Here is a 14046-nt window from a genome sequence, read left to right on the forward strand (position 1 = left end):
TGCACAGCTCCCCCACTTGCTAGGGCGCCCCTGAGAGGCAGGCGACCTGGCGCAACGAACCACTAAGACCAATGGGAAAGACGGCTCTGTGCACACGTGCGCACACACACACTTACACTTAAGTGCTTTATCCTTCCCTTTATAGGGACAATAGTCTGGCAATAATGAAGAGGGGGAAAACATGGAATCCCTCAAACCATTTTTTTATTTTTTATTTTTTTTTATGCTCAGCACAATCCATTTATTAGAAACAGAATTCCAAAATAGGATGGGAAACGAAATGCATGCAGAAATGTATTATACAGAAGCACTTAGGGCAGCCAGTTGGAGGTAGAATGGCACACTTGTCTCATTATGCACATTGGAGGGCAGAGATGGAGAACCTGTAGCCCTTGAATTGTTATTGGACGCCAATTCCCATCAGCCCCAGGGGGCAAAGACAATGGGAGCTGTAGTCCAGCAACATCTGGAAGGCCATAAGTTTATCCATCCTTGTTACAGGGAATGAAAATTGATCATTCTTCTATGTTAATGCCAGTTGGAATATTTAGAAAAGAACATGTATGTTTTCTGTTGTTTTTGTCCATGGAGTTTTTTTTGTTAAAGCTATGGTTTTCCCAGTAGTGATGTATGGATGATGTATGGAAGTGAGAGCTGGACCATAAAGAAGGCTGATCTCCGAAGAATTGATGCTTTTGAGTTATGGTGCTGGAGGAGACTCTTGAGAGTCCCATGGACTGCAAGAAGATCAAACCTATCCATTCTTAAGGAAATCAGCCCTGAGTGCTCACTGGAAGGACAGATCCAGAAGCTGAGACTCCAATACTTTGGCCACATCATGAGAAGAGAAGACTCCCTGGAAAAGACCCTGATACTGGGAAAGATTGAGGGCACAAGGAGAAGGGGACGACAGAGGACGAGATGGTTGGACAGTGTTCTCGAAGCTACCAACATGAGTTTGACCAAACAGCAGGAGGCAGCGGAAGACAGGAGTGCCTGGCGTGCTCTGGTTCATGGGGTCATGAAGAGTCGGACATGACTAAAAGACTAAACAACAACAACAACATGTATGTTTTCACCCACACAGGAGTTTCTGGCCATCTTTATACTTAATCACAAGTATTACGTCCTGGGAAGACAAGCTCTTTGATCAGGTTTGGGCTTCAAGTGATTATTTTGGCTGGTAGGAGTGCAAAGACTGAAACCACACAGCCAAACTGACAGGTTAACGGAGGGAGACCCTGCCATCCAACAGCAAGAGGAGGGTGAAAATTGCAAAATAGCTCCCAGTATCCATAGATGGTACAGCTGTGTTCTGTGGCCCTAAGCCAATTTACTATAGCTACCAAGAAGACACATTTGTGCTGCAACAGCCAAGTCATTAAGCAAGATTGGTAGTTCATACAGCTTGTAGAAATGTATGGTGGGAGCCATCACTTTAGTATTTCTGAATAAATACCAGATTGACAGCAGGGCATTTGTAACATCTGCAAAGGGGTTTGTTTGGCAAATCTGCTGTTTTGAGTATTTGCTATTGGTAGGCAGTAATAGGGGGAGGTTGCCATTATTGGTCATCCGCGGTGCCAGCTGCCTATTGACCTTCCTAGTATCTTCGTCCGCAGTAGCCAGAAGGGGCTACGAACTTAACGCTGGAGCCCCTGCCACTCCCACAACTGAAACCCCGTGGAGGGGGGCATGGTTCTCCGCAAGGTGGGCCACAGGGAGGAACAGATGTCACCCCATCCCTGCAAGGATGCATGGCATCCACACACAAATCTCTGCCTGGCCCACAGGTTGTCACTCGAGGGCCACAGGTTGTCGTGATCTTGCCGCGGGGCCCACACACAGGTCGTGGGTCGGTGTCGCACACAACTGCACCCTGGCTCCTTCGCACAGCTGGTGTGGAAGAGGGAGAAAAGCAACATGGTGGTTAGAGGTCAAGTCACAAGAACATAAGAATAGCCTGCTGAATCAGGCTGATGGCCTATCTAGGCAGAATCCTGTTCTCACAGTGGCCAGCCATAAACCTGACCTCATGCAGGATCTGAGCACAGGAGCCCTATCCCCCCCTTTGGCTTCCAGCTGTTGGTATTCAGAAACATTACTGCCTAAAACTGTTGAGGCAGAGCATAACTCGTATAGCTAGTAGTCATTGCTAGCCCTATCTATGAATTTGTCCAATCCTCTTTTGAAGCTTTCCAAGTTGGTGTCCATCACTCTCTTCCGTGGAGTGAGTTCCATAACTGTGTGAACTCACAAAACTGTCGGGAGCAGGTCAGCAATAAATCACACGGCCTCAGTGAAGTTAACTCTTCATTCAAAGAAGCAAGACAGCTCGAGAGACCAGGCCCAGTGAGCAGAGCAACTCTCCCTGGTAGATCTTACCCCAATGGGGTAGTTGTGAGGACTGAGGTCCCCACCTTCCTACAGTTCCTTAAGCCTCCTGCTCCCCTCGGTGCTTCCCAAGCAATCTGAGACTTTGCCTGTGTTAGCTCTGTCCTCTTCATACCTCTACTGGTTCTAGGAGACCAGGGGGAGGGGACGTTAGGGCAGAGGTCAGGGCCCCCACATTTTGGAGTAACATCTAATGAATTTGATATTTAAGGGCGTGTATTTTGTATCTTCATATTTCTGAACCGCTCTAGGGTTTTCTTATGAAGTGGGACACAGAAATGTCATAATGACAGTAAAATTAAAAAATATGCACATTTCCCCTAATGAGGGGAATCCTCCTAAGTACCAAGTAAAGAGCCCCCCATAAAACCACTTTTCCAGAGTCTAAACTTTTCTAATTGCACCACTGTCTGGCCTTCAACTCTCTGGCCTCACAGAAGTCATTGTCTCATAGCTTGGGCCCCTGTCACTTTTCCTTGGGCCCCCCACCATACTCATGATGAAAACACGATCATATCTCACTTCTCTAATAACCATCACCCCCAATATCACCCAAGAAGGGGGTCATCATAATACTTACAGATGTTCACAGCACATTCTCCCTCACCCAACCTAAAAAGCAAATCAGTAAATGGTAAATAAATGGGTTCTTTGCTAGGAAATCACCATCACTGCTATGCATCATTCATCAGCTGAAAAATCTTGGCCTGATATCACACATGAAGGATGTAGAATGGCCCTGCCAGCTTGTTTCTCATCTCATGACCTCTCTATGGGGCTTTCTGACAATGGCCACCAATGATTCACCCATAGCTTCTTCCTATACCCTCCAAGGCACCATGGGGCAGAGCAAGGAGTCTTGTAGCTCAATGGCAGGGAGCTTGCTTTGCTTGCAAAAGGCCCCAGGTTCGAATCCTGTCATCTCCAGCTTGCCTTTCTTTTTCTTTTTTTTAAATTGAGTAGCAGATAATGGGGAAGATATCCTCCTCCTGAGGCTCTCAAGAGCTGCTGCCAGTAGGCAATGCTAGACTTGAGCAGACAAACAGTCTGATCTGGTGTAAGGCAGCTGCTAAGTGCCACTGTCACTCTTCCTTGCTGGTTCCACCAGCAAGGAAGGATAATAACTGAACAATGTATCCTCTCCTAGTGTCTAAATCCATTTCTACAAGGCTAATGGGCCAGCCTCCACTTTTGGCCAGTGAAGTGATAGGAAAACGTAGCCTACTGTACTTCTGCATTGCAGATTGCTGTTAAAGGAACTCAAACAACTTTTAAAAGCCTGCAACTATTTAGACAAATCCACAAGGATTCAATAATGGTTTAGTGATTTCATCTGTTTCCTTCTCCTATGGAGACTTAACAGTGATATCGAACAACTTCTGTCCCATTGAGTCAAGCATGCCCCATACAGCTATTCTTTATTGATGATATGTATTTATTTACTGTGGACGCGGGTGGCGCTGTGGGTTAAACCACAGAGCCTAGGACTTGCCGATCAGAAGGTCGGCGGTTCGAGTCCCCGCGACGGGGTGAGCTCCCGTTGCTCAGTCCCTGCTCCTGCCAACCTAGCAGTTCAAAAGCACATCAAAGTGCAGGTAGATAAATAGGTACCGCTCCGGCGGGAAGGTAAACGGCGTTTCCGTGCGCTGCTCTGGTTTGCCAGAAGCGGCTTAGTCCTGCTTGCCACATGACCCGGAAGCTGTACGCCGGCTCCCTCGGCCAATAAAGCGGGATGAGCGCCGCAACCCCAGAGTTGGTCACGACTGGACCTAACGGTCAGGGGTCCCCTTTACCCCCTTTACCTATTTATTTACTGTACTTATATCAGCTCTTTGAGCACCATGCATTACGCTCTTCCAGGTGCTTGATATCCTCCTTTTTGCAGTTGTGGGCGGGCACAAAAAACACACACAATGCATTTATCCAGCCTCATGTACACAATACATAGCTAGTGTGCTACTTTGTGCTTGGTGGGCTCTAGACTGTGCTGCAGTGCAGCCGGTGTGCTAATTCACCCAGTCCTATGGTGCTCACCTGCATTCCTCTCCTTCCAGCAGCTTCCTGTAGGTGGCAATCTCAATATCCAGGGCCAGCTTGACGTTCATCAGCTCCTGGTACTCTCGCAGCTGGCAGGCCATATCCTGCTTGGCCTTGTGCAAGGCATCTTCCAGCTCAGCCAACTTGCATTTGGCATCTTTCACGGCTATCTCCCCACGCTCCTCAGCTGCAGCCACCTCCTCTTCCAGTTTTGCTTTCTGTGGTGGCAAAGGCAACAGCATCATAACAGCACATGAACTCAGCTATATTGGTCCCTGGACTGTGGTTTGCCTAGTTAATGTAATGCCTTATTAGTTGCAAACTCTAAAGAACTAGAAGGAGTGGTTTTGAGGGACACCAATAATTTCTCTGCATATTCCACAACAATTCAGGAGTTCCCCTGGAGATTTTGTGAGCTGATGAAGTGATAGGTTAATTATTGCTTTGTATATTCTTTCCCACACTGTGATCATTCCTTTTCAAAATGGTTAAACTCAAGGGGGGCGGAGCTTTGCTGGATCAGGCCATTGGTCCATCAATTCTAATGTCCTATTCTTTGGTATGCATAAAAACTGAATAAATCTCCCACCCCTTGCTCAGCCTCTCATCAAAGAACAATGGCCTAATTCAGATCTATGTTTCCTAACTATAATAATAATGATGTTGATGATGATGATGATGATGATGATGATAATAATAATAATAATAATAATAATAATAATAATAATAATCTGGCTGAGTTTCCCAGCCATTCTGGGCGGCTCCCAATCAAGTGTTAAATATAATACAGCATTAAATATTAAAAACTTCCCTAAATAGGGCTGCCTTCAGATGTCTTTTAAAAATAGGATAGCTGCTTATTTCCTTGACATCTGATGGGAGGGCGTTCCACAGGGCGGGTGCCACTACCGAGAAGGCCCTCTGTCTGGTTCCCTGTAACCTCACTTCTCACAGTTAGGGAACCTCCAGAAGGTCCTTGGCGCTGGACCTCAGTGTCCAGGCTGAACGATGGGGGTGGAGACGCTCCTTCAGGTATACTGGACCGAGGCCATTTAGGGCTTTAAAGGTCAGCACCAACACTTTGAATTGTGCTCGGAAACGTACTGGGAGCCAATGCAGATATCTCAGGACCGGTGTTATGTAGTCCCGGCAGCCAATCCCAGTCACCAGTCTAGCTGCCGCATTCTGGATTAGTTGTAGTTTCCGGGTCACCTTCAAAGGTAGCCCCACATAGAGCGCATTGCAGTAGTCCAAGCAGGAGATAACTAGAGCATGCACCACTCTGATGAGACAGTCTGCTTAACTAAGCTTAACACTCTTAGTTTCATTTAAGAGAATTCCCACCCCTACCTCCGTACTATTTATTCATATCAGATCTCCTACAATTTTACCTGGAATTGTTTTCAAGCAGTATTAAGGACTAAAAAATTGGAACTTTTTTTTTTAAAAAAAGATGAGAGTATCATTTATTCCACATGCTGAACTCCATACCCAGTAGTGATCTGTTGTGATCAAAGAAAATTCCTGCTCGACTGAACTTGAAGTCACTTGGTTCCTTGGTAATCAGCTGTGGTACTTCAATTACACGTTTCTAATCTGCAGCTAACCTCACAATTGTGACTTCCAAAAGTCAACACTGTCCCGTCTTACCTGGGCTTTGACATTTGAAACTTCTGCCTCCAGCCTGTGGACCATCCGGGTCAGCTCACTAAGTTCTTCCTTGACGCTACGCAGGTTGTCACAGTGTTTGGCCGCAGTCGTTTTCAACTCTTGATACTAAGGCGAAAGAGAAGACGTTGGAACCACTGAAAGCCGGGTGTGGTGGGGGAAGTCACACAATCATCCCCCTGTTTCCTCTTCAGAAGCCCAGCTCTTACTGCGCAGTTCTAGCCAATGTATGTGGCCTCAGTGGGAAGAGATAGAGGCCAAGGAGAAGTGGATGGAAAGGCCCCACCTCAAAGCAATCTAGAGAGGAGGCTGTGAATGAATATCAGGGCAAATAGCTCTAGCAAAGGGAGATACTTCAAAACAATGGAAACTGAACAGCAGCCCTATAGCATCCTTTGACATCCACCCATCCTTGAGGGAACTCCCTTCTCTAGATTGCTTCCCATACCACGAGCCACTTCTATTTATACCATCACTCATTTTCCTTGTCTTATCTCGTGCTTCCCAGCCACAGGAGAATCTGCTCTCCCTGCAGTGCCTCATTCTGCCAGGTCCCAATGCCCAGTGATTCCTCCCAGCCACCAGTTGTTCTCCCTCCCCCTCCTTCTCCAGTTTATTGACACTGTACACATCTTTGCATGTGGGAAACACAGTTCTGTCTTAAACCCAGCAAAATGCAAAGGCACAACTCTCCACTGCTGAAGACAGAAATGTGGAAGCTGTATGTCCACCGTATGGAATGAGAGAAGTTTCCCATTCCTGCCTTAAGGCATGCTAGATATTTCCACCACAGGGTTCACCTGGCAATGGCACCAAGCTTCAGCCTCAGCCCGGCTCCGAGAGGCAATATCTTCATACCGACGCCGGAATTCCTCAATGACACAGTCCATATTCAGGCCTCGGCTGTTGTCCATCTGCACTGTGACACAGGTGTCCGAAATGCAAGACTGCAGCTCGCGGATTTCCTGTCAGAGGGACAGAACACTGCTTGTCAATATTATGGAGTTTTACTTTCATGAAATTGCCTCCAGATGTGGCCTGCGCTTTTCAGAGAAGATGGAAGAATTCCTTTGAATATACCTGATTCCACACCCCACTTCATGTTCTCTAGCCAATGTGGGAGGATGCCTTTGGTGGCCTGTTTGGGACAGAGGTAGCCAACATCTTCCAGATGTTCCTGGACTCAGCCCTAGCTAGCAAGGCCTGGGATGATGGGAGGTCAAGAACAACCGGCCAGAACCAGGCTGGTTTTGAATCTTCAGCTGCCCTGATAAGAGTTGATGGTGCTAAAGGTCAACCACCCATACTACCTTCCTATTATTCTGTGAGCATGATTTAAGGTGTGGGGGATTTGCACTAAAATGGCCTTAATGTCATGAGCTCAACCCAGTCTAGAATGCCCCCTCCTGCTCCTGCTCCTCTTTACCTTATAGTCTCCTCTAATCAATCACATTTTATTCCACGCAAGATTATGAAGTTGTCCCATGAACCTCAACAGAAGACCCTGGGCCTAAGTCACCCACACCCACCATGCTGTTATCACCCACTGCTGCATCTGAATAGTTGGGGCCTCCACACAGCTGAAGAAATGTTTGATTTGCCTTGAGCTGGTTGAATATCATGGGCAGTAATAGCAGTTGATGGTCTTGGCATCAAAAAGAATCCAAATGTTCTCTCAGCTACATCGAGGCTCACACCAAAGCTTCTGCTTTCTGCCTGAGAGGTCAAGAATATGTCTGTCTGATCTAGTTCTAACATGGTTTTCTTTCTCAGCTCTTACCCCAATTCAAAAATCTTTGTGTTTGCCTTTTGGGCTACAACCTGTTACAAGGGATAGAAGCTGTGGTTCAAAAACCCCACGGGTTTTCCATCTCTGTATGGAATGGGAAAGTGCCTTACCTCCTCAAAGGTAGCTCTGAAAAAGGAGATGTCTTTCCTCAAGGCGTCCACTTTAGTCTCCTTTTCTGACTTGTCCATGAAAACACAATCCACCTCCTACAGGAACATGAGAATGAAATGAAGAAATATTGATAAGAAGCCATGACTCTTAACAATTACCATTCAAGGTGCTAGGACAAGAATAGTGCTAAAACCCACTCAGGTCTAGAAACAAATGCCATATTTTGGAAGACTTGCCACTTGCCTTTTTAATAGTCACATACTCATTTTCAGCACATGTGCGGCGGTGACACTCCTCTTCGAACCTGATGAGGTAAGTGAAACAATTTAGCCTCACACCTGAATGTTTATTTTATTTATTATAAAACCATTTACAGACTGCTTGATATTTTAAAAACCTGTAAACCATTTACAGTATAAAATAAAACAAGCAATGTCATTAAAACAAAAAGAAAACCAAAAATCAATAAAATAGCAGCATAAAAACAAGTAGATGCATGAAAAAGAAATGTAACAAAAATTCAGGGGATTTGGGCATCTGAAACAAGATCGTTAAAGTAAAGGGGCAACCCAGGCAAAGAGTGAAACACTGTATTTTTCCCTCTATAAGACGCCCCCCCATGTATAAGATGCCCCCTATTTTGGGGGACTCATATTTAAGAAAATTGGGGGAGATGGCCCCATGTATAAGACGCCCCCTAATTTTTTACATTATTTTTAAGGAAAAAATCCTAGTCTTATACATGGAAAAATATGGTATTTACAGGTGGTGCTTATCAGGTACTTGTGCATATCTCATCCAAAATTATTCTGCTCATGTTCATTTTGGGATGACCTTTGAAGACTGACTTTGCTTAATGCTGAGTGAACTCTAGGCTTGACAAATGACAAAAGAGAGAGCTGGCCTATAGGGTTAGTCAATGTAATACCCTGCAGATGCTGATGGGCTACAGCTCCCATCATCCCTGACTGGGACAAGTGGGAGTTGGATTCCAACAACATCTGGAGAGCTACAGGCTCTCTGTCTCTGCCCCAGAGCATTGGCACATGAGGCAGAGTTGTGGCTTCTCTTGCCCATTCTGCCTTCCATCCCCCCATGTCTTCTGTAATGAACAGGACTCCAGATGTGTCACACAGCTGGCAAGGAAGATTTCACACAAGGCCAAAAGAGGCATGACCAGAGGTAGCCACCATTTACTGATCTGCTGGTGGGCCACCATACGTAACTTATGACTGCATTTGGACTGCACAGGTCTGGTTTGGGCTCTGCATTTCAGCATGTCCTTCTGCTAGCAGGCTGAGATGATGGATCTCACTCACTTCTTCCTGTTGCACTCAAGGGTGTCGCTCCAGTTTTTCATTTCCGCCTGCAGCTGTGCCCTCTCACATTCCAAGCACTCCAGCTCTTTCTTCAGGTTGGCAATGTACTCATTAAACATGGGCTCCATGTTACTTTTGCAGCACTTCCTCTCTTGCAAGAAGTCCCATTTCGTCTTCAGCATCAGATTCTGCTGCTCTAAGAATCGAACCTGTCAATCAAAGGAAACAATATTTCTCCCCACCAGGACAGGAGTGTTTAATTTTAGGGCTGAATCAGAACTGATTCCAATATGAAAGGCAAAGAGGGTCATTCCAGGGGTCCAGGTGCAGGTCTGAGTCCCGTTAAGCTCAGTGGGTTTTGCAGAACTGTAAAGCAATGACAAACCTAGACAGCATCTTAAAAAGTAGAGACGTCACCTTGCCAACAAAGGTCCGTATAGTAAAAGCTATGGTTTTCCCAGTAGTGATGTATGGAAGTGAGAGCTGGACCATAAAGAAGGCTGATCGCCGAAGAATGGATGCTTTTGAATTCTGGTGCTGGAGGAGACTCTTGAGAGTCCCATGGACTGCAAGAAGATCAAACCTATCCATGCTTAAGGAAATCAGCCCTGAGTGCTCACTGGAAGGATAGATCCTGAAGCTGAGGCTCCAATACTTTGGCCACCTCATGAAAAGAGAAGACTCCCTGGAAAAGACCCTGATACTGGGAAAGATTGGGGGCACAAGGAGAAGGGGACGACAGAGGACGAGATGGTTGGACAGTGTTCTCGAAGCTACCAGCATGAGTTTGACCAAACTGCGGGAGGCAGTGGAAGACAGGAGTGCCTGGCGTGCTCTGCTCCATGGGGTCACGAAGAGTCGGACACGACTAAACGACTAAGCAACAACAACACATTCACCTCACCATTGAAAGCATAAGAAAAGCCCTGCTGGTGCAGAATGACTACATGCTCATTGCCAAACAAGATGAAATGCATCACTAAATAAGGGACACCCATTTGCATAAAATGTGCATGTGCTGAGTTATAGGTATAGATGCAAACTGAGAAACAATGACTAACATTTTATTAGCTATACAACGGGTCTTCCCATAGAGAGGAAGACTGTGCCCAGCTGACTTGTGGGTCTGCTCAATCTGCTATCCCAGTGCTAATTGCTGAAGAGCAACCTGGGTCAGATCAAAGGCCTGTCTAATCTAGCAGGCTTAATTTAGCTACCATTATCCCCTGTATCAGGAAAGGGGAGCCTGTAGCCCTCCAGATGTTGTACTCCAGCTCCTATCAGTTCCAGCCAGCCTGCTCAATAGTCAGGGATGATGGGAGGTGTAGTCCAGCATCTGGAGGACATCAGGCTCTCCAGCCCTACTATATGCAGAAGAATGTCAGAAGTGCCATGTGGATGATCAGAACAAAGGCCTTTTTGGTCCAACATTTTGCTTCCTGATGACCAGCTGGATGCCTCTGGGAAACCTACATGAGTGCAACGGCACTCTATTTTCTCTCCTCCTTTTGAAAAGACATATTGATCAATCTCCAACAGCGCGTTTTGTGGCACTGTCTTCACAACACACAGAGGAAGCTGATGAGATGCCACCTGCCTCCTCCACCCTGCTGCAAGTAACAGGCCAGCTTAGATTCAGATCATCCGTGATGTGACTTTGGCTGCTTCTGAAATATATCCAAAGAGTGATGCTGGATATTCCAATCGCAGGTACAAGCATTCTGTATACATTCCCTGCCAAACTCTTTGAACATACCAGCCTTATGCAGAGTCAGAACATTTGTCAGGAGTGCGTGCAGGAGCCAGGCCCTGTGACTGGTAGGGCCTCGCAGGACTGGGGCCTTCCTGAGTTTGGCCTGGAAGGGCAAGGCGCTGCCACACAGGTGAGGCTTGACAGAAGACGCGTAGCACCTGGTGTCAAGGGCCAGGAGGGGTAATAAGACCAGCATTTCCCTCTGGCTCTTTGCCACAGCAACACGCTACCCACCTAGCTGTGCTTTGGCTTCCTGGCATCCTGGCTCTTGGACCCTTGGCTTCCTGACTCCTGGTTTCCTGATTTGTGGACTCTTGGCTTCCTGACCCCTGGACTGCTGATTCCTGCTTCCCGACCTCTACCCCAGTCCCGACGTACCAAGCCGGGACTCCGACTGCCTATAACCCGGACCGTGACACCATTGGTACAGCTAGGTCAGTATTGCAGTGTCTCTCTCCAAGGTAATGGACATTCCTGTGCTATGTGGAGATGCCAGGGATTGAAGCTAGGATGGACCTTCTGCATGCAATTCAGGAGCTCTACCACTGAGCTATAGCCCTTCCATGACTCACCTTGTCAATGAAACAGGCAAACTTGCTGTTGAGGAACTGGAGCTCATTCTTCTCTTGGCATTTTGCTGCTTGGGCTGTGGCATCGATCCCCAGGTTGAGAGGTTGAAGCAGCGTCTCGTTGCAAGTGACGGGGGTGATGCCAGGTGAACAGGGTGGGCAGACTCCAGAGCGCCTGAAACCGTAGCCGTATCCAGTGCCACAATAGCCGTATCCAATGCCGGCACCATGACAGCTATATCCACACCGCGGAGGCAGGCAACTGTTGGCAGCCATCCTGGGGCCACATGAACCGGCGCCACCCAGGCTCCTGCTACTAAAATGACCCTCTCCTCCATAGCTGATCTCAGTGACCTTAGCAGAGCAGGAAGTGCTCATCCGGGAAGCATAACCTGCAGGATGCAGGACAGCTGAGCAGGAGCTGAAATTCCTGGGGCCACATGCAGAGTTTGAGTGGCAAGACATGGTTTCGTAGGAGAGCAGAAGTTGGAAGAAGAAAGGGGGAAGCGAAACTGCAAAGCAAAAGAGGCAGAGGTAGTGTGGTTTACTGCGGGGAAACGCTCCCTTTATATCTGTTTGGGACAGCTGGGTTTGGCCAGCATTGAAATGGAAGAGAAAGCAACTTCTCTGACATTTATTAGCTTGGGACATTTAGGGAACCAACTCCCCATGTCCTCATCCACACTGTTTGATGGCTGATCACCTGGTAGATGAAAAAGAGTTTTAGGGATTTCACAAAGGCCTTTTTTTTTTTACAGCACCTACAATGCTGTATTAAAAGGGCTGATTCCACCTTCCCCTTTTTATACATGGAGGAAACTAGACTTGTAATTATGACACGGATATCAAGAAGTTGGGATTTGAAGTTGACACCCCTTCCTGGTTTTGTCAGCAGTTGGCTGTGTGACCTCTGCATCTCAGTTTATAGACCTCTTAGCAAAGATAATGAGGGGGTTAGACTAGATGACCCTTGGGTCCCTTCCAGCTCTAAGGTTCTATGATCTTCACACACACACACACACACACACACACCCAAAAATGTTGGGAGGCTTAATTATCAGATGTGCTGCCTGGAGATGAAAGGTTGCTTTGATGTAGCAAAGTCATTGCTGTGCAACATAATGGGACCTTTTGCAAAATCCCTCTAAGCTGCTGAAGAAGCAGAGTCTTTGTGAAGTGGAAACAGGATTAGGAATGCAATGACAGGCATGGATTTCACACAGTCTCCCTGAAAACTGCGGCCATCAACACATCATGCCGCAGATTTATAGGGTCACTCTCAGTGGAGACCCCTCTTCACCCCCAATAAGTAGCTGACAGATGTTGCCTTCACTGTATTAGTATCATCTCTTACTGTATGTAGCATTTAACTCCCCCCTGTCTCTCATTCCTCTTCAGCCTGGGGTCTAAATATGGGCCACCCTATGCTCTGCTTCAGGGACGCGGGTGGCGCTGTGCTCTAAATCACAGAGCCTAGGGCTTGCCGATCAGAAGGTTGGCGGTTCAAATCCCCACAATGCAGTGAGCTCCCATTGCTCGGTCCCAGCTCCTGCCCACCTAGCAGTTCGAAAGCACACCAAAGTGCAAGTAGATAAATAGGTACCACTCTGGCGGGAAGGTAAACGGCGTTTCCATGCGCTGCTCTGGTTCTCCAGAAGCGGCTTAGTCATGCTGGCCACATGACCCGGTAAAACTGTCTGCGGACAAACGTCGGCTCCCTCGGCCAGTAAAGTGAGATGAGCGCCGCAACTTCAGAGTCGTCCACGGCTGGACCTAATGGTCAGGGGTATGTTTACCTTTACCTTTTTGCTCTGCTTCACTGAAGCCAAATTCTCCTACCCCTTCAGGATTATTTAAGCTGTGAGGGGAACTTGCCTTTCAGAAAGGGGCATAGGAGGTCTCTAGCATGTGGGCTCCAGGCCCAGTTATTGGAGTTACTTCTTCCCAGGCTAAAGGGTGATGTGGGGTAGGACTGTCTCAGAGGGTACATGTGATCTCTGTGTCCCAACAGATCTCTCTCTCTCTCTCTCTCTCTCTCTCTCTCTCTCTCTCTCTGTGTGTGTAGTAAAGTGGTAGCAGCCCGCCTGCCCTACTCCTAAGCCCTCTGGCCATACTCCACTGCTGGAAGAGTATGACATTCAGCCTGCCCTCTGTCCCCACAAGCTAGGCTGCTGCCCTCAGGTGCTGAAGGGCCCTGCCCTGCCATCAGTGTTGAAGTATGATATGACGGTCGGTCGGTCAGTCTGCGTGTGTGTGTAGAATAGGGTGGGTGCCTTTTCATCCTCACTCCAAGCAGCAAAACGTCTTGGGTTGTGTTTGTGTATGTGTACTCTCAAGACCCAGTCTTCATAGCATAGTAGAACACCTGCTTTGCATGCAGAAGGTCTCAGGTTCCATCCCTGGCAT

General features: G+C 47.3%; 1 protein-coding gene across 1 annotated transcript; it reads right to left on the minus strand.

Moving 5' to 3' along the window:
- Nucleotides 1-1603: 1603 nt before the first annotated feature.
- Nucleotides 1604-11916, minus strand: LOC310758143 (keratin, type II cuticular Hb6-like; the record flags this gene model as incomplete). Its single annotated transcript, XM_083604074.1, has 9 exons — nt 1604-1896; nt 2975-3006; nt 4429-4649; nt 6082-6207; nt 6900-7064; nt 7999-8094; nt 8243-8303; nt 9319-9527; nt 11644-11916. 9 exons carry the CDS (start codon nt 11914-11916, stop codon nt 1604-1606), a joined length of 1476 nt encoding a protein of 491 aa, XP_083460200.1.
- Between the last annotated feature and the right edge of the window lie 2130 nt (nt 11917-14046).

The sequence above is a fragment of the Podarcis filfolensis genome (assembly GCF_964270895.1).
Source record: "Podarcis filfolensis genome assembly, chromosome: 2".
Classification (NCBI taxonomy): domain Eukaryota; kingdom Metazoa; phylum Chordata; class Lepidosauria; order Squamata; family Lacertidae; genus Podarcis; species Podarcis filfolensis.